The sequence below is a fragment of the Nelumbo lutea genome, chromosome 1 (genome assembly GCF_056320005.1).
Source record: "Nelumbo lutea isolate HS-2025 chromosome 1, American lotus-T2T, whole genome shotgun sequence".
In the NCBI taxonomy this organism is placed as follows: Eukaryota; Viridiplantae; Streptophyta; class Magnoliopsida; order Proteales; family Nelumbonaceae; genus Nelumbo; species Nelumbo lutea.
In genome coordinates this window covers 201,238,731-201,260,137 of record NC_142684.1, presented here as the reverse complement: position 1 = coordinate 201,260,137, position 21,407 = coordinate 201,238,731, and the positions used below count along the sequence as shown (strand labels likewise).

The following is a 21,407-nucleotide window of genomic DNA, read 5'->3' as shown; positions in this document are numbered from 1 at the left end:
TATTTGATGGGAGCTCCAGCTCAGTTTATCTCACATTGTAATGCAAATATATGTGATTTCCTTTGATAATGTGCTTGATGCTATCTTGCCTTTATGTCTGCTTTTTTTCTTTTGCTTTCCTTATTTTACTTATTTGGGGGGGAGGGGGGGGCACCTTGTTTTGATAGATAAAATTAGAGCAAAAAGACTTCAGTGAAAATTAGAGCAAACTATTTCTGCTTCAAAGTTCAAAAATCTCTGTATGCAGTGTTGTGCAAGTGCGACCAATCTAACCATATGGGTTTCTAGGTGACCTTGCAAACTACCAGCCCAAAATTAGAGAAGAAAGACTTAATTGAGGGCAAAGGGTTCCAACAAGCCCATAAAAATGCAGCTTGCACTAGTTAGATCTTCTGTCTAGCTCTGCTACTGCCTTTAATGTGTTCAGTGGCTCATTTCGGGGAGAGCTCCCCATTAAACGTGTTGAAGGTAAGAGAGCTGCAGAAATTGCTTGTGCTTAGTTGGGTGCTACCAGGTTCACTCCATTAGATATAAGCTTTAACATTCACATTTGAACAACCTGTGTGGTTAGAAATTGTTACCTTAGAGAGTATGGAACTATTTACATTGATAAAAAAAGTATGGAATATGTATCCAGATATGGCAAGGACATGGCTGGATAAAGTATCGGATATGAAATTTTCACTCAAAGTTGAAGCATTTGACTCAAATGCATCATATATATGTATTTTATGTGTATGGAGAATGAGAAACCTCTATGATTGATTTGTGTGAGACTATGTTCCTTGTAATCGCCTGTACTTGGTTTTGTTTGGAAGCTGTTGTAATAAGCAGCCCATCATTTAAAAGTAGTTTGTAGACGGTAGCTTTCCACTTCTCCTTCCATCTTCAATGATTTGCAGGCTTTTTGCATTTAGAGTGTCGCAAAGATTTTGGCTTAATTACCGGAATTCCAAGGACATGAGGTTTATGTGCAGTGTGGTATATATGGAAAAATTCATTTCAAGTTGGATCCTGACTGATAACATGACATTCCATTATAATGCTTAAAAGTTGGTTGTTCATCCCTGCCTGAGAAGTTGGGAGGCCTAATCTTGCATTTGGGTGGCGGAATTATATTATTAGAGTTCCAAGCAACATGAGTTAATATGCTGAAAATTTCATCCAGGAGGAAACTGGATCATGATAGATAGTGTGTTCTCATTTTAGCATTATAATCCTTGTATATTTGATTTTTCACTTCTTCTGCATCTGCTAGGAAAAAAAAAGGCAACTTGACCTGATAACTTGAAGCTTAATGCCTGTGGAACTACAGGTGTAGTTGCATGGTTACTGGTTGTCAAGAAAGAAGATTACAGTGACCATAAAATTTAGTTTTTGGGATCCTCTATCCCTTATTTGTCCAAATTATTGCCAGATTTTTATTTTTGCAATCAGTTTAGTTATATAAAACTTTTTCTTTTTTTTTTTAACCAGCATAATCTTTTGGAAGGAATTCAATCACAGTTCCATGGAGAAAATCCATGGTAGAAGGTATTGGAGAATTCTCCTCCAGTGCATTGACTCAAGGATGTCACAACTATATAGATATGTGGTATTTCAGGAGAATGATTTCCGTGTCTTTTCCCTACCAAAGAAGAGTTCTACGATCAAGAGTTCTAACTTTGCCTTGCAGCAAAAAATAAAGTCCAACTCTGCTTTTACAATTCATCATCTGAATTGAAGTAGGAAATTTGATGGTTAGGGTTTGTTTGGGAGTTTCAGGTAATTACAACGCAGAATAGTTAAAATTTCTTCAAAATGCGTTCAAGAGATTAATAGGTAGGTTATCGAGTCACCATTGGCAGAAGGGCCTCAGAATAGGATTCCGGAACCATCTGGTGGGGGAAGGGAAATCGAAAAGGTAGAACTCTGTAAGCCCTGTTTCTTGAAAGACCACCACCTTGGCGACCTCCATTTTAGGATTTCAATGTTTTAAAAATAAGGGAAAATTTCACTTTAGTATCCTGAATTTTGGGTAGTGTTTTCAAACTTGTACAGTACTTAAACTTTCAAAAAGTGTCAAATTGGTTCTTACCATAAATCATCTTGAAAATGTCAAAACTATCCTCCAAAACAAGATACTGTTCATTGTCTTTTATTTTGAAACTGAATCGATTATCTTCGAAGAAAAAGAGAGAAAAAACAAACAATAATTGAAAGCAAAGAAATAACTAGATAAAGAGACAGGATCTGTTCCTCACACATGGGCGCCTCATATCCACCGTGCATTGGGAACATCTCCCATGAATAATAACTTACAAGTACAGGAGATGTTTCCAATGCATGGAAGGGTGTGTGTGTGAGGTCGGTGTGAGACATCCTTTGTGAAGAACAGATCTAGTCTTTTTGATAAGAATGTTTTTCCGGTCTAAAGATATAAGCAATGACTTCATTAGTCTAGAATCTCAAACACTTCAACTGTTTAATCTCAAGGTAGAAGACAATGAACAATGTCTTCTTTTGAAGGACAGTATTGACATTTTTAATAGATAATTAACATTCAGAGACCAACTTGACACTTAAAAAAGTTTGGATACTGCAAACACAGTTCAGGATACTAACGTGGAAAAATAAATCTATAACTTGCTGAAGGTCTAAATGATATTGATTTTGATAAAGAGAAGTGCATATATTAGTTTGCTTTGAATAAATTCCTAAAAATAAGTATGGAAAAGGAGAAAACAATGAAATTACAAGGATAGGGTTATACACACACAAGCCTTGTCCCCTTTCACGTCAAACTATGAACCTGGTTGACAATGCACACCGTAGTGTCACGGGGGTAATTCTACAGCGGAAGAAACTCGTGCGGCGTCCTGGCCAAGGCAGGCCAGGACAAGCCTTTGTGTGCTTAGGGGCTAGGAGTTGCCCGATGGGATGGCTCCACCAATGTCAGTAGCACTGGATCATGACCTCAAGTCCAATGGCCAGGGCACTCTCCTGGCTCGGACCGGTCCATGGGAGGCGCCGCTTACGTGCTAAAGGGGGACAACCATAATGGAAGGCGACCATGTGCCGATGAGGTGACTTGGCACCGATGTGTAGGGTCTCCTGTATGCCGATGATGACAGGCACCTGTGTGCCATGATGATAGGCAACCGCTTGGGCCGGAACACACTCGTGCGCTAGGGGCAACGGGATAGCTCAATCAGCTTGGGCAAGGGGCTGGCGAGGTGAAGGGACATGCTTGAGCCAGGCCCGCATGCCAAGCCTCCCTTGAGTATCGGTAGCGCAGTGCCGGTCCAACATTGTCCCCATGAGCAAGTGTGCGCCCATGAGGAACCCTGATAGCCATGCTAGCCGTTAACCAGGGCCGCCCCGCAAGGGGATGAAGGTCTAGGAGTGCCAAGGTTAGGCACCCAAGGAGGTCGACCACCCCTCCTCAAAGAGTACGTTAAGCTTTTGGTGGTCTGGCTGAAGATGACATCAGTTCTCCCAAAAATCTTACAGGCGAAAATGACGGGCATGTCCCTAACGTAAGCCTGCCAAGCGTAGGCAAGGCTAAGCCTGCTTTGAACCGTAACAGGCTCCCCCACTCAATCCATTATCGTCCTCGACAATGGGTCTTCCTCGTGAATGGGCGTCTGTGTCCCGCGCCATCCACTTCCTTGCCAATTCCAGGGCTCGTCTGGCTAGCCCGGGTCTTGCCTATATTGGTGTCCATTTATGGGGACAGAACCATTTCACCATGCCGGCCTACCTGGACTTCACCCCCAGTGTCGAGGTTACTCAAACCGCGCAATGGCTATGCCGTTGAATGTGAAAGAAGGGCCCTTGAAGAAATGTGTGTGGTGCTTCGCGGAGGTCCGCCCCATGTATCATCTTACCTCAAGGCTCAACCGTCTTCTTGGTAGCTTTTCAGTGATGCTACCGAACACGTTGATAGGTCTACTCCTGCTGTTGGCGATGACCTGGGTACCCTTTCACCATGTTGGCTTGCAGACTTCACCTCGCCCTGTGCGGGTTACTCAAACCTAGCCATGGCTTATGCTCTTTGAGCCCTCGAAACTATGCTTCGCCTCGCCGACTCGGGCTACATCTTCACTCCGAGGGGGCCCCACTGCTGCTGCCTCAAGGAGACCTGACCGCTTCAAACGCGAGTGTGGCAACTTTTACCCATGAGTTGCCGAACATGCACTCGCCTGGTGATAAGCTTCTGCTGCTGCAAGTGTTCAACCTGAAAACTGAGCATGTCCACCTGAAATTTTGCCAGTGTAGGGCCGCCATGCTCCAACGGCTAGCGTAACTACATTCCTAACAAGGCCCACGCGTCTGCCCCCGCATGGGGACAACAACCAATGCGTCTGCACCCGCAAGGGAAGCTGTTTTAGGGTCATTGGAATGGGAACGCGAACATTGAATGGCCTCTTGATAGGCCTGATAAACAATCTGCTCGGGCAGTGTACCCACAATCCTATCAAGGCTCACGCATCTGCCACCGCATGAGGACAGCAACCAAAGCGTCTGCAACCGCAAGGGAAGCTGTTTTAGTGTCATTGGAATGGGGACACGAACTATGAAATGGCCTCTTGCCAGGCCTGATTTGAAATCTGCTCGATCCTGGGTGGAGGTGACTAGGGACCGCACCCCACAAAATGCTGCTTGTCGAAATGACCGCTTCAATTGGCTCTGGGCTAATCTGCTGAAAACCAACTGCGGCTGCAACTGGGCAACTCGCTCTGATACCAACTGTCACGGGGGTAATTCTATAGCGGAAGAAACCCGTGCGGCGTCCTAGCCAAGGTAGGCCAGGACAAGCCTTTGTGCGCTTAGGGGCTAGGAGTTGCCCGATGGGATGGCTCCACCAACGTCAGTAGCACTGGATCATGACCTCAAGTCCAATGGCCGGGGCACTCTCCTGGCTCAGACCGGTCCATGGGAGGCGCCACTTACGTGCTAAAGGGGGACAACCATAATGGAAGGCGACCATGTGCCGATGAGGTGACTTGGCACCGATGTGTAGGGTCTCCTGTATGCCGATGATGACAGACACCTGTGTGCCATGATGATAGGCAACCGCTTGGGCTGGAACACACCCGTGCGCTAGGGGCAACGGGATAGCTCAATCAGCTTGGGCAAGGGGCTGGCGAGGTGAAGGGACATGCTTGAGCCAGGCCTGCATGCCAAGCCTCCCTTGAGTATCGGTAGCGCAGTGCCGGTCCAACACTGTCCCCATGAGCAAGTGTGCGCCCATGAGGAACCCTGATAGCCATGCTAGTCGTTAACCAGGGCCGCCCCGCAAGGGGATGAAGGTCTAGGAGTGCCAAGGTTAGGCACCCAAGGAGGTCGACCACCCCTCCTCAAAGAGTACGTTAAGCTTTTGGTGGTCTGGCTGAAGATGACATCAGTTCTCCCAAAAATCTTACAGGCAAAAATGACAGGCATGTCCTTAACGTAAGCCTGCCAAGCATAGGCAAGGCTAAGCCTGCTTTGAACCGTAACAGTAGGGCATGCAATCGACTGTCGCCTCACGGCTCTTGGCACCGGGTGGAGAGAGAGCTAGTCAATTAGGGCGGTGAATCGCTGCAGCAGCTCTTATGAACGATGTTTGCAACTCGTACTCGTAGCAACGTAACTATCTTTAGCCGTTCGTTGGGTATCAGTAGATACAGTTGTACGTTCGCCAATCACAACCAATGTCATGGTTAACTAATTGGCAGGATATTTTTGGCGCGTCTTTCTTTGAGAGGACTCTATTCCCTTCGGCGCTTCATGCTCTCTCACCTTTACAACTTCTCTGTGCAGCGATCCGGCAACTTTTTTTGCGTTTCTTCGTTCTAAAATATTCAGAAATTCGAATCATTTGATGGGAGACAACAGGGGGAATCCGATACTCCACTTTATTATCAACACGTTTTGCGCAATGTTGAATGTCGATCATTCTCATCTCCCTCCCACTCCTCTTGGTTTCATTAATTGGTACCTTATCCGCCGGAGCAATTTTGCTTTCCCCCCCCCCACCCCCATTTGCATCAATGGTTTCTGTGATCTACTTGATCAATACGCCAAAGTCTTTGGCCTTAAGACTGTTGAAACGCATCAAACAAAACAGTTCGTTCCGTCATCTGTATAGTTTTCGCTTTAGCGGCTAGTCCATATCCCTTTCCACGATAGCTCGGCCGCAGGTAGCCCTTTAACCTTTAGAGGTCGTAACAGTTTCACTAACCACGTCTTCTGTGGCATTTTCAATTTATTTTCCTCGGACGATTTTTCTCCATATTCGAAGCATGATTGCTTGTTATTTTTATTAATTTTTGTTTGGACAGCTTATGTTTGTTATTGGCCGTTCAAATTTCTGTTTTCTAGAGTTGGAGTGAACTATTTTGCTCAACCCATCTCAATTTCCTTTCCAACGGGTATATATGCCTACTCAGAGGGAAAGCTTAAACGAGATAGTTATATTGGGAGGTACTGGAAGAGAGGAACAACCTGCAGATCATTGTGATCCTCATTTTACGAATGGAAGGAGTTCATCTCTCAACCCACTCCTTGAGGAACATTCGCATTTCTCTGAAGAAAGAAGGAAATTGCCCTTGTTAAGGTCGAACCTTAAGTCTATGATGTCTTATCCGTTAAAAATTGGGGAGTTTTTGAAGAGAACTGGAAGGACCAAGAGCATGCAAATGGTTCTGGAAGGGCCCTGTTGTCCCGCAGATGAAAAACATGTCGAGTGCTTCCGTGAATTGCTTTCATCAGATAGTCAATTTCCAAGGAAACATGATGACTATCATACGCTTCTAAGGTAACTTGTAACTTTTGAAGTAGAGAAATTCTCTTACCAATCTTTTAGGACAATGTTCTTCTTTCTTCAGATGTTTATATGTAACCACCAATAGCTTTTTTAATTTGAAGATGCCAAAAAAATATATTTTTCTGTTCCAAGAATTTCTAGTGGTGTATCTGTAACATTCTAATATTATGTTTAAAGTATTGTGCAGATTTCTGCGGGTGAAGAATTTTGATAAGCTAAAGGCAAAAGATTTATATCTAAAAATGCTCAAGTGGCGTGATGATTTTGGGGTTGATGCAATTGCTAAGGTTAGTCTAAACTCTCTTCTGTTTGTTCTCAAAATCATAAAATATCATTGATTCATGGGCAGATAGGAAATCCTAGTTTGGTCCTTAAGCCTTTGGAATGAGAATGATAATTTTCAAGTACAGGATATTGTGCATATGATGGCCATGAAATTTTACAAAAGGTGAATGTGTTAAGACCAGTGGCCAATGTGATAAGACAAAAGCAGACTAGTTAATTTGGTCATGTTATAGTGTTATATATGATTTGGCTATATGTTTAACATGATTATACTTTACACATGTGACATGACCACATTGATCTTTCTAAAAAAATTCCTAATAGGCTTTGTTTTTTTGTTTTTTGTTTTGGAGAAAGGTAAGGTAGAATTTATTAATAGAAACAAGAAACAAAAAAATATACAAGGTGTATACAGGTGGAGGCACTTAAAGCGCCTCAACAAGAGAGAGCACCCAGACACAACAAACCAGATAAATGGGCTCCCTAACCCAAACAGAACAAATAACTGAAGCCAGCCTCGTCACAACAAGACGCTACAAAAAACCAACAGAGCCTAATCCGAGACCCAGATTAGGCAAAGGCCAGAGGCACGAAAGAACCGAACTTCCCCGCAAAACTAGGCAAAGGCCAGGAGCTCCCTAATATGCTTTCGTTGAGTTTTATAAAAAGTATCATAGTAATTTTAGTGGTCTCAAGCGCCAAGCTGACTAGTTACTGGTGAAGACGGGCAAAATAATATGCCTAATACTTAGGCTTTTGATATATATTAAGGCTACAGGAGAAAACGGGTACAGGAATTATGGGACTGTTGGGTAGGCCATTTATAAGCAGTTTAGCTTGAACATCCTTGAAAGGTCTCTGGAATCTGTGTGTAGCTTACTTGGCTTTTTACATTTCTCTTCAAATATGATATTTTGGTTTCTCATGTCTTGGTATGCATGAAAGCCCAAAAGCCATGTTAAGATAGCACTTGCAAATAAGTACTAAGCATTGCTCGCTAGTATCTAAACATTTCCTTTTGTTGTACTGAGGAACTCACCCTCTCCCCAACTTTTATAATTTTTTTTTATCAATAACAACAGCTTCATTAATAATAAGAAAATTGTGAAACTATAGATACAAGAGGGGAGATAAAATGTCTTAGCTCCCCAATAACAGAATACAATGAAAGAAAATTAAAAATTAGCCCAAAAGATCGACTCCCTATTCACCCCTTGCTTGGCCAACCCATCCGCAAATGAGTTGGCATTCCTCTTTACCCAGCTGTATTGTATCTCAATCCACTGTCCTCTTTCTTCAACCAACTAACCACCACCTTAGAATCACCTTCCAGGATCAACCGGCTGATATTTAATTCCTTTGCTCTTCAAATTCCTTCCAGAGCTGCAAGGATCTCAGCCCTAAGAGAGTCACCTTCTCCAATAGGGCATGGGAACAAAGCAATAACAATCCCTTCCTCATTCCTGAAAACTCCTCCAATTCCAGAGGGCCTTGGATTCCTTACACTACTGCCATCAATATTCAATTTTATAAATCCCGAGGGAGGAGGGGACCAAGAGGGACTAAGAGTCCTCTTGCAATGAGCAGTGGTAGCTACCTCTTTCCAATTTCTTAACAAGTCAGCCACAGGAAAGTTTGAAAACAATTCCATAGATTTTAGCCAGTGGGCAGCCCTTAATAGAATTAGGTATAACAGTTCTTCTAGGGTTCTTTCCTTGTCTAAAAAAATACGTGAATTTCTTTCTTCCCACAGTGATCAGCACACAGCTGCCCTAATACTCCTCCACATAATCTTCCCTCACTTCTTAGGCCATCTGAAAAATGAAGGAGAGAACAAACTTTGGACACTCTCGGGAGGATTCTAAGAACACCCAAAGTGGGAAAAACCCACTCCCATACAGTTTTAGTAACCTTAGAAGAGACCATGAGGTGGTAACCGGATTCCCCATCAGCTTTACAAAGAGAACATCTATTAGGAAGTAGACAATAGTTGGGGCTCCTTCTCTGAAGTAAATCAATTGTGTTTATTCTTTCCAGAAAAATTTCCCAACAAAAAAAGGCAACCCGAGGAGGAATAGGCTTGCTCCAAATTTCCTTAGCCGGAAAGGAACCCCAACTTTTATCTTCATCATCATCGAATTCTTTCCAGACTGCACATTGGACAAGATGCTCTTTGGATTGGTATCATCTTTAGATACACACTCTATGTTTTCTAGATTCCTCATTAAGTAATGCCTGTTGTTCAAGTTTTAATTTTTGGATTGCAAAAGTTATAGATGAAAAATGGGTACAGGAATTAAGGGACTGTTGGGTAGGCCATTTTTAAGCAGTTTAGCTTAAACATCCTTGAAAGGTCTCTGGAATCTGTGTAGCTTACTTGGCGTTTTTTATTTCTCTTCAAATATGATTTTTTTTTGGTTTCTCATGTCTTGGTATGCATGAAAGGCCAAAAGCCACACTAAGATAACACTTGCAATAAGCACTAAGCATTGCCCACCAGTATCTAAACATTTCCTTTTGTTGTATCGAGGAATTCACCCCCCTCCCCAACTTTTATCATCATCATCACCATCGAATTCTATCCAGATTGCACATTTGACAAGTTGCTCTTTGGACTGGCATCATCTTTAGATTAAGTAATGCCTGTTGTTCAAGTTTTAATTTTTGGGTTGCAAAAGTTATAGATGAAAGTCCTTATTATGTTTTTCCTTTTAACCATGAAAATTTGTCTGAAACCTGCTACATGACTGGAGGGTGATGTGGCAAACATGTCATGCTTTTGGGTCATTACATAGGTATCCAGAAAATCACAAGGTAATCCATACATAAACTGTTTGTTAAACCCATCTCACAGTAGGCCAGTCTTGGGCTGTGAGGCTTCACATCAGATTTGAACTGACTATTGAAAAGCTTTTGATCATTCAACATGTTGCCTTATCTAGAGTACAACAGGATTTATTGTTCTAATGCACAGGACAAGGGGTTTCTCTACTATGTCAATTCTAAATTAAATATAGTTTTTTTACCCAGGAAGATGCAGCCACTTATCTGTGTCTGTCCTCATGACTAATTCTTTTACCTTTCTAACATACACACATCTTAATGCTGCACCCTCTAGGTGATATTTCAAATCCTAAAAGTTGATGCAGAAGCTTTGAGGAAATTGTACACCTTATGACATGTCATAAGTTACATCTCTCTTTCTTTCTTTGCTTGTACTTTTCAGTTCTCCTCTTGATTCCCATATAGATTTTAATTTTGTGTCCATGACCCACCAACAAGACTGAAACATTTACCAATCCACTTAAATTTTGAAGCCTATGTATTTTCTCCCTCTTTTTTGAAGATAAGGAAAAATTATATTCAAAATATAAGGATATTAGTCAATCAAGGTCACATGCAAAACCTTCGGCTATGTACATCAAGTGCTATACATGGAACAAAGCAAAGGACGAAAAAAATCTTTTACAAAGTATGAAAGGTGTTTAGCTAGGTCTTAATAAGGAATCAGGTTCAAACAAATAAGGAAGATATTACTCCCCTGAAGTTCTTAAGCACCGAGACCTGAGAACAGACCAGTCCCATATGGCCTTGCATGGAAAACCAGGGGTGAATGGAGGAATGATCCAACCAGGAATACCTCTAAAGCATTCCCACTCCATTATCTTTTATTATAAGTAATTAGATCAATCTATTTCTTATGAAGCAAAGCCAAGAAAGAAGAAAGTTCATCAACTCCCCAATCATTCGAGTTCCACCTAATTTTGATTGCCAAATTATCTGTCTCATTGGATTCATATTACTGTTGAACCACCACATTTTTCCTTCATTTGCACGTGGTATCCACTCAGAATTATTTCAGTTTACACTGGGTTTCATTTTGCTAGTTATATTTATTGGTATAGAACTTTGTGATACAGTTATTCTCTGAAGAATTTTTTCCTGTTAGTGCACAAAGAGATGCTTTATGTATCATTTCCCTAAATGATGACAAACTAAGTGAATATGTAAAATATATTGTTTTGTTTTCCATCATTTTGGAATGTATAGAAATAGTTTTGTGGCATTTAAGTTTTTATATCATTTTCCAAGTAATTTTTTTTTGCATCTTGTGATGGATGATTCTATTGTTTATGATCAAGAAGAAACAAGAGGTATTTCAAACCAGAAGAGGTCTTTATTCTCTCCCTATTGATTGTCGGTGAAGTTTCTAAGTAAGATTATTTTTACTCTTTGATAGGTATAACAATAGTACAATTAGGAGCAACTTTGGCTATTTAAAAAGAAACTAATGGACCGGGTTTAGCCTATTTAACACTGTCTCAAGTGGGTTATGATGTTAGCCCTAGGTATGGATTTTATTAAGCTATTTTATTTCATTTGATTGTTTGTAACTATTCAAAAAGCTTTTTTGTCTGCAGGAATTTAAGTTTGAGGAGTATGAAGAAGTTAAGAAATGCTATCCTCATGGATTTCATGGGGTCGATAGATATGGTAGACCATTATACATTGAAAGGCTAGGGATGATAGATCTCAACGTGCTGCTAAAAGTGACTACAATTGACCGAATCCTGAAGCACCACATTGCTGAGCAGGAGAAAACATTAAATTTGAGATATCCCACATGTTCAATTGCAGCAAAGAAACATATATCATCCATAACAAGTATCCTAGATGTGAAGGGCGTGGTGAGTATATTTACATATTTTCATTTGCCCATCACACAAAAATTTACTATCATAAGCTGAACTTTTTATTGTTTTTTGTACCCTTTTGAGAGGCTTAAAGGTGAAGCCATGGTTTCAAATGTCGCCCGACATATGTCGATGCTGAGGCTCACCGACATGAAAATGGATGGTAATATAAAAATTACATTATGTCGGTCAACATTTCCTATATTTCGGAAATGTCGACCAAATCAGTCCAAATAACAAAAAAAAAATACAGTTTTTCCTATTATGTCGACAAGATGTCAAATAATGTCGACAGGATGTCGACTAATGTACATTAAAAATATAATATATTAGTATATTATATTAATATAGATTATTCCATTAATAATTCTATTTAATATTTCAAATAAAATTTTTATAAAAAGAATTAACAAAATATAAAAACAAAAGAATAAATTAATTACTTTATAATATAAAACATAAAACATTTTTCAAGTAATAAAATATTAACTAGTTAGTTTTTTTTAAAATATTTATTAAAATCAGAAATGTTTATTAAATTTTATAATAAACCATATTCTACATTTAATATAAAAAATCAGAATAAATTTAATAAATTTTATACTAAATCATAGTTTATTATAAATTTAGTATTAAAAATCATAATAAATTCATTAAGTTTTATAAGAAATCAGAATTTATCATAATCTTAATACTACAAAAAAGAGAATCAGTTTATTAAATTTATAATAAAACATAATGTATTATAACTTTAATATTTAAAAAATCAGAATAAATGTATTTCTATTTACTAGTGTGAAATAAATATATTAGAATTTATAATAAATCAGAACTGAAAATATGAAAAGAAAATATCAGATAACCTTGTAAAAACATCAAAATGCATAATAAATCAGTAAATTGTCATTTACTAATTTGTTATTGATCTTAGTTTCTTAGCTTTATATAATGGTTGGTAATAAGATAATAGTCTAGAAATATGTATTAATGCTTCTTTTATCATTTTACAAAATATCTTTGCATATTTCCACATATTTCATAATATTTCCACAATGTCTCTAATTTTTACAATATTTCCCCTCAACATTTCCGACATTTCCGACCTATATTTTGGTAAGCGACATTTCCATCGACATCAACATTTGAAACCTTGGGTGAAGCTTATAGGCACTTAACATTGGCTATGCAGACTCCTAAAAAGTTGTGTTTGGTGAGACTTGCTGAAAGTTGGAAATAGTTGTACTTTCACTGAAATTCAGTTAAGAATCCCTCGAAGGTAGGGGTGATCATTTCTTCCTAGCCCAAACTTCTGGGCTTGGGCCTAGGTTTTGTGTTCACGCTCGGCTTAGGCCAGGCCCGCATCTGGCCCACAAATTTTAGGGTTGGGCCTGGGCCTACTACTTCAAACCTAGCCCAGTTTGCAATATTCAAATATATGTATTTTATACATAACAATATACATACGCATATATGTTATTTTATGGGGTTCAACTATGATATCGAAAAGATATGATACCTAAAAAACTTCTGATCAATCAACTGGAATCATAAACGTGGTAGCCAATCAGGTGTTATTTATCAAAATTCATGGGTGAGTTTTGATTGGTCAAAGCTCTTCCTATACCATGTCTTTCCCACATCATAGATTTTCTCTATTTTATGTTGTACTAGCACGGATTTATGCGTTGCACAGGATTTGTTAAGCGAAAGCTAAACAATAGAAACACGTAAGAGTATACAATTGTTTTATATTTTTAACTTTTTAAATAATTAATAATTATTTATGTTTCATATACTACTTTTAATAATATTTTTACAATACAAAATTAACAATAATTAATTTCAGCTAGGGTTATTCATCAAACTGGTGATACCGACCAACCTGATTAACTCGACTCAAGTTGGTTGATTTTCTAATATTTCCGGTCGAATTTGGTTCAATAATTTCCCAACCCGACCAAGTTGGATCAGTTCACTTTGGTCATTTCTAAATCGACCAAAATTGAACGACCTGATTATAGATATATATTAATATTTTATATTTTAAATATAATTTTTTAGTACGGGAAAGCAAAAAAGTTCCCATATTTCTTAGTCTAAAGTATTTTATATCATCTATTTAATTTTTAAATTTATTTTTTTAATAACGCCACTTTTTAATTTTAAATCTTTTGAACCGATTGACCAAACAAAAGATCAGCCCAAACTGATACAACCTGAGTGGGTTGGTTTTCGCAAATGGTTGGTTGGTTTCAGGTGACCAACTCCCCAACCAAACCAGGTCGATTTAGTTTGCCAAACAGCCTACAACTGAACCAAACCAACCCGTGAACACTCCTAATTTCAACTAAATTAATAGTCTAATCTTTAATAAATAATAATAGTTTAATCTCCAATAATTATTGGAAATATATTTATCACAAAAAATAATAAATAATTACTAAAATACAATAAATATTAATTTTAGTATATATAATTATATAATAAATATAGATTAAGAGTTTAAAATTATTATTAATAAATATTAATTTTTTGAAAGTTACTTTCTCGAATTATTAGTTGGTATAAGTTATATTAGTTATTTACAATATTATTTATTATTTAAATAATATCATTATTTAAATTTTATAATATTAATTATTTATTGAATTTAATAATCTGTAAAATTATAATTTATACTATTATGACATAATTTAATTATTAATTATGTAAAATATTACATTATTATTAAATTCAATATTATGTTATAATTATTTTTCTACTTTTAGGAAAAATTGTAAATTTATTACATAACTTCGTTATTTTAACTATTTAAAATCTAGTTTATGTTATATATTTCGTTATTTACATATTTAAAATATTTAAAATTTGTTGTTATTTGAATTTTATATTTTTTAAAGCTGACATAATATTAAATATTTTTTATATAATTATTTAGCTATTTTCAATAATTTTTTTTATTTAAGATATTTTGTTATTGAATATTTAAATAATATTTCTCAATGTTAAATAATATTTTTCAAGATATTTAGCTATTTAAATAATATTTTTGAATGTTAAATTTTTATTATTTGAATAACATTTAAATTGAGTACTCCAAAAAATCATAATTGATATTCTTAATACATAATTTCGTGATGAATTTTGTAAAAACTTAAAATTATTAATAATATGAATATTATTAAATCTATTAGAAATATTTTTTGTGTTTTTTAAAGTTATTATATAATTTTGTTAGAATATTTAAATAGTTCTTAATTTTTTTAATTCAAACTTTCTTTAGATGGATAAAGATAAAAATTGGGGGAGAGGATAAATAGGAATTAGTTATAATTTAGGAGAGAAACTCTATACTAAATTAGAAATAATTTAGGAGATAAATAGGAATTAGAGATAATTTAGGAGAAAGTGGGGAATAGTGGGGTAGGTAGTTTAGGAGAAATTTTAGGAGAGGAGACTATTTAGGGTATTGGGAACGTTTGGAGGGGTATGGGGAAGGAGAGCATCTCATTGGTTGTTTCAAAAATGACATGGAATTAAAAAAAAATATAAATTCAAAAAAGGAGAAAATTCCTAGACTTCCTTTTTTATAATATATTATAATATTGTGTATAAATATTATAATATGTCTTATATATAATATATTATATTATATAATGTATAAAATGAAATTATATGCATATTATGTTCTATTTAATATAACATGTTATTTATAGTAAAATTTTATATATAGAAAACATAGGCCTGGGCCCATGCTTATATTTCAGGCCCGGAGCCCGGGCCCAGCCCGGTCCGGTCCATGATCACCCTTACTCGAAGGTACTTAGGTGGATAGCATATAGTAGGCCACTACTCTATAGTTTTTTTTTTCTTTTTTGTTTCGCTTTTTATTTTATGATTTTCACAACTCTACAACTGAAGTTGTCAAACGGGGCCTTAATTGGAATATTCAGTCCATTAAGCTTAATAATAGTCACAATGACATTTAGCAATTATTCTTTTGCATTATATTATTGCAAAAAATTGCAAATTGACTTAAATAGTTCAGGAAACATGGTGAAAGTATGGAACTGAGTAAAAACATATACAAACTTAAATAGTTCAGGAAACATAACTTTCAAAGACTCAAAGGACAAATGACTAAGGCGATTATGCAATAACCATACTTGAATTTTAGTAGAGTGACCCACAAATTGACTCATTAGACTCACAAGAGCTGATGCCATAGGACTAGCTTTATTCTTTAAGATGTAGAGGCCATCAACCATGTCTCCATTACCAATCATCCTCCCCGAGGCCAAATCCTGAAAAACACAAGAAGTCAAGAATGAGGAAAAAAGACTGCACAACGATTTCAGGATTGAGTAATACTACTAATGGACAAGTTAATAGGAAGTTTGGGAACGTGAAGGGCATGGGGTAAAACAAATCCATCTAGAAGGGATACAAATCCTTGACTAGCAATGGTGGAGAAGGACCCATCAACTAGTCTCACATTGTCCCTAGCAAAGAGAAGAGTGTAGGTCTGAAATAAATTTGACTTATCAGTCATATGATTAGATACTCCTGTGTCAATGATCCAAGGGGAATCTTGAACAGAGGTGGACACATGAAATGCAGAAGCACTTTCACCTGATGTAGACGCAAAGGAGGAATAAGGGATATGAGCCGACCTACTCATTTGTCCAAAGAGTCCTACTATACAATTCCAAGTGACCTCTGAAGGAATTAATGATTTCTCCCTTAGGGTTAGAACCAATAAAATGCTCTTGGAAAGTATCGGTAGTCGAGTTATTTGATTGAGAATTTTGAGTAGCCCGATTTGCAAAGGTAAATTTCTTCTTAGTGGGTTTTTTTGAAGTATCTTGATTTTTGGTTGCTCACTTAGCCTTCCTACCCAACTCCCAATAGGTCTCCCGGGTGTGTCTATACCTTTGGCAATGAGTATAATATAGTTTATCCTTGCCATCATTTTTCCTTGATCCACCCTTTTTCATTCCATTATTGCCCCCTCTTGCAGCTAAGGCAACTGGCTACTCCCCCTTAGAAGCACTAATCAGATTTCTACTACTTTTTTCAGATTGAACTAAGGCATATACCTCCTGTACTGAGAGAAGTTCACTACTTCCCAACATCTGCATCTGAAGTGGCTCATAAACTGGGTTCAGCCCCAACAATAAAGCAAACACTTGTTTTTGAGAGACGAGTTTTTTATAGGCTTTAGCATCCTCGTCATTCTTTCATTCAATAGTCTGACAACAGTCCAGGGTCCAGCTCCTTCTACAAATCCCAAATCTGCTTGAAGTTGCTACAGTTTCCTTGCTTACAAGTAGATAATTCCGCTTGAAGTTGGTAGATCTTAGCATAGTGTCTCTATTCTAAGTATGTTGCCTTGGCTTGTTCCCAAATCCCACAAGTTGTATCAGCCCATATGATTTTTTTTCATTACATGGGGAGCATGAAACCCAAAAGCCATGACATAACCATATTGTTCTTTTGATCCCATCTATCATGTTCGGGTGTACTAGATTTTGGTTCTTTAACTTTTCCATTTATGTAATCAGCTTTTCCCCTAGCCGTGGCATACAGTTTAATTCCCTTGGACCATTCCAGCTAGTTCAGCCCATCAAAGGGGTGATAGTCATAGAAAAATTTATGCTGTCCATCCCACAAGTTGTATCAGCCCATATGAATTTTTTCATTACATGGAGAGCATGAAAATCAAAAGCCATGACATAACCATATTGTTCTCTTGATCCCATCTATCATGTTCAGCTGTACTAAATTTTGGTTCTTTAACTTTTCCATTTATGTAATCAGCGTTTCCCTTAACTGTGGCATACAGTTTAATTCACTTGGACCATTCCAGGTAGTTCAGTCCATCAAAGGGGGTGATAGTCATAGAAAATTTTATGCTGTCCATCCCTCCATTAAGGTTTCCTTGAGAAGTAATATTGAAGGATGCTAAATCTTCAGTAGCCATTGGACCCACAATTCCACTGCTGATTTCTCAAAGAAAGAACTGAGAAACTTAGGTTTTGTACTTCTACAACACGGTTACTCAAAAAATAATAGTCCAACCAACCACACAGACAGTGGACAGCACACCAAACAAGGGAAAAGTAGTACTTCAAACAACTTTGAATAAAAAAAGGCTTCAAAAAAGCAAGTACAGCAGGACTGAAGGTCTGTAAACCCTAGTTGAATAGACAAACAAGCCCCTACAACTCCAAACTATGACATTCACAGATACTACACACTTCGATATGAATGTAACAGCACATACCTGGAATACAACAAGGATCCCACAATCCACAGTCCATAAGAGAAGGGCAAACCCCAAAGAATGCTACTCACTGCATTTGGCTGTCACCACAACACCACAGAACCTCTTCTTGGTACAACGACCAAGAGAGAAAAGAAAAAAGGAGGATAGAACAAGTATCTAGTTCAGTTCAATGGAGTTTTGCCTCTTCTCCTAATCAAAAAGGTAAGTTCCAGATGAAAGACTCGATCTGAGAAAGATTAATCCCAGATCAGTGCTCTGAGACCATGTAGTCCAGCAAAGAAGAAAAGAAAATAAAGTAGGAAAAGAGAAGAAGAGAGAAGAGAAGCGAAGGAAAAAGAAGAAAAGAAGAATTCCTTCGAAAAGTTTATAGCTGGTGGCACCTAAGTTAGTATTTATACTTAGGGCAACGGCTTACAATAAAAAGAATAGAAAAATACTAAAATACCTCTGTGGCAATACACATAACATATTACAACAGGGTTGAATAGAAACTTGCTAAGGGACTCTTGAAAAAGATGTTATGTGCATACAGACTTTAGGAAATGTCATGAATATCATTACGATTGTTTATACGTATTAAGTAACTATGAGATATAATAAGTGAAAAATGATGATATAAATAATATTTATATTGAAATAAACAAAAAAACCAAAGAAGTAGAAAAAACAAAACATCATTCTACATTGATAGCTTTGCAATTAAAAGCAAAAATAAAAGATAGATGAACAAACAAAGTCACAAACCTGTTCAAGCTCAACCAAATCCATTGGAGCCCATTCCAAGTTGTGTTGAGTTTACTAGTTTAGCTAAGGTGGGGTTTGGGTTGGAAACTTGGTCTTTGACCTTGGTTTAAGTCTAGGCCCAAGGTCTATGTCTTAGGGTTGGGCTTGGATTGGCCCTTAACCAGATTCAGCTCATTATAGAATGTTTAAGAGGGACTTTAAGATAGAGAAGAAAGGAGATTTAATAGGGAAGGGGGTTATGAACATCGACTATTGGAGGGGGAGAGAGGGGGTTACAACTTACAAGCATCAACTATTAGTGAGGACTCCTGACCTCCCTCTTTCCTCTATATAATATAGATATATATTAGTGATGTAACTGAAGTTAATTATCAAAGTGTACATAAATAGGGAAAATTAGGCCTTTTTTCTTGATTATGCATATTTCATTGCATTTTCCTCCTCTAAATTATGAGGTCAAGAAAATATTGTCAAGTTGGAGACTCCTCTGTCGAAGCAAGCTCTAGAGGTTTCATTATTATTATCTTGTGCTTGTTTTTTGTTTTCAGCAAGAAAAAGAGGAAGAAGAGGAAGAGGAGGAGAAGAATGACGTGAGAGCCAAAAAGAACCCCTGTTGGTGGTGCCCAACATTGCCATTTATATGTTATGGCGAACAAGACAAAAAAAAGTAGGAAAAGACAAAAACGCCCTTCTACGGCATATAGTACAGATTTCATCACTCCCCCTCAAGTTGGGGCATAGATGTCAATCATCCCCAACTTGTTACAAAGATCATAATGTCGTAGTGAGCATAATCCTTTAGTAGAACATCTGCAAGTTGTTCATCAAACCTAATGTAGGGAGTGCATACTTGCCCTTTCTCAATTTTCTCTCTGATGAAATGTTGTCCACTTTAATATGCTTGGTTCTATCATGAAGAACTAGATTGTTTGCGATGTTGATGGCAGCTTTGTTATCACAATAGAGTGACATAGGATCATCAGAAGGAAATCCTAATTCACTCAATATGTTCTTGATCCACAATAACTCGACAACTCCATGTGACATAGCCCTGTATTCTGGCCACCACACTCTGTTTTTTGCTTCTCCAAGTCACAAGGTTTCCACCAACAAAGGTACAATATCCGCTGGTGGATTTTCTTAAAAAAAATATCTCAACTATTTCTTTCTGCATTAACATTTATTTGAGAAATTTCAGTTTTCTCAAAAGCTAGTCTTTATACTTACAACTGTATATGAACAAGAGCTACGAAATGCAATATAACCTTTGTTAGAATACACAAATCAGGGGTATTTTGGTCATTTGGGTTTATCTATTTGGGAGTGAAAGGTCTATTTTATTTAAGTTTAAGTTATGTGTCCCATCACTTATGAGGGACAATATGATCTTTCTTGTAACTATGTTATTGGAGATAAATACAAGTGGGTCGGCTAGAGGTGGTCTGATTTTTTCCTAATCTGGTCGAACTCTTCTTCTTCTCTTCTTCTTTCTCTTCTTCTTCTCTACTTTAACCTAGAATTGAATAGGAATTTTACATGGTATCAGAGCAATAAAACCTAGTTCTCTTTTCCCTTTTTTTCTTCTTTCCTCACTGTTTGTCTTCTTCCTGGGTTCGCCGCCAGCCATTTCAGCTTTCTTCGATTTTCTTCTAGCCTGAGTGGAAGCTCGACAAGAGGTCAAAAAGGAGTAGTCGTTTTGTGGTTTTGGAGGTGAGTATGCCTCCAGTTACTATGGTGGTGGTCTTTGAGGTTGTGTACTAGATGCCCTCTATTTTGTGATACGAAGAGGGATGTTTGTGGACAGGTACGAATAGTTCTGTTTTTTTGCCCAAATAGTTGACTGTAAATGCTGTGTTTTGGTTCAAAATATTTTTTTGTGGAGGTTTGAAGTGACTGGTATGCATATCAGCCTTGTTCTCCTCTGTTTTTACCTCATATGTGTACTGAAAGTAGGCTTTTTCGACCACTGAAGTTCACGACAGCAATGATGTGGTGGTGGTTGTACTGTGTTGAATGGTGTGGTGGTGGTTGTACTGTGTTGAATGGTGTGTGGATACTTCTGAATAGTTGAAAGTGAAACCTTGTGTCGTGTGGTGGTGTTTATACTGATTTCTGTGTTTGATTTAATGATTGAGTGATTTCAACTTTTGTATTTGATGTGCAATGTGTATTTGAAGAAGTTGGTGGTGCTGAAAGTGATATAAGTTTTGTGGAAGTGCGTGAGGTTGTGCTGAATATTTGAAGGTGAATTAGTTAAAGATGGCATCGATTGGAGATGGGAATGACAATAAAACAGGCATTATGATTTCTCCAGATTACCTAAATGTTCAAACGACATCTATTAAGTTGAATGGTGAGAATTATGTGTCGTGGGCAAAATCTGTGGAGGTGTTTTTAAAGGCCAAGAAAAATGTAAAACATGTGAGAGGAGAAACCCTCATCTGATTCTCCGGGGTTTAATGACTGGGAACAGGAAGATGCACAAATAATGACATGGCTGTGGAATAGCATGGAACAAAAAATTAGCGTGAACTTTATGTTCCTAGATACAACTAAAGAAATCTGGGATCATGCTAAGAAATTGTACTCCGGACAAGACAAT

At 37.5% G+C, this 21,407-nt stretch overlaps 1 protein-coding gene across 6 annotated transcripts in view; it reads left to right on the top strand.

The window, feature by feature from the left end:
• Positions 1-6,011: 6,011 nt before the first annotated feature.
• The window catches only part of LOC148880377 (Sec14p-like phosphatidylinositol transfer family protein), a 37,543-nt gene continuing 22,147 nt past the window's right edge, over positions 6,012-21,407 (top strand). For 2 of the 6 annotated variants that reach the window (XM_088962263.1, XM_088962261.1), the window contains exons 1-4: positions 6,012-6,167; positions 6,349-6,784; positions 6,981-7,080; positions 11,500-11,766. In XM_088962263.1, coding sequence (XP_088818389.1) covers positions 6,405-6,784; positions 6,981-7,080; positions 11,500-11,766 — 747 coding nt within the window. In that variant the 5' untranslated portion in view covers positions 6,012-6,167; positions 6,349-6,404. Of the gene's footprint in view, positions 6,785-6,980; positions 7,081-11,499; positions 11,767-21,407 lie in introns of all 6 variants that reach the window. The other 4 variants (XM_088962265.1, XM_088962262.1, XM_088962260.1 and 1 more) reach the window with 3 other exon arrangements.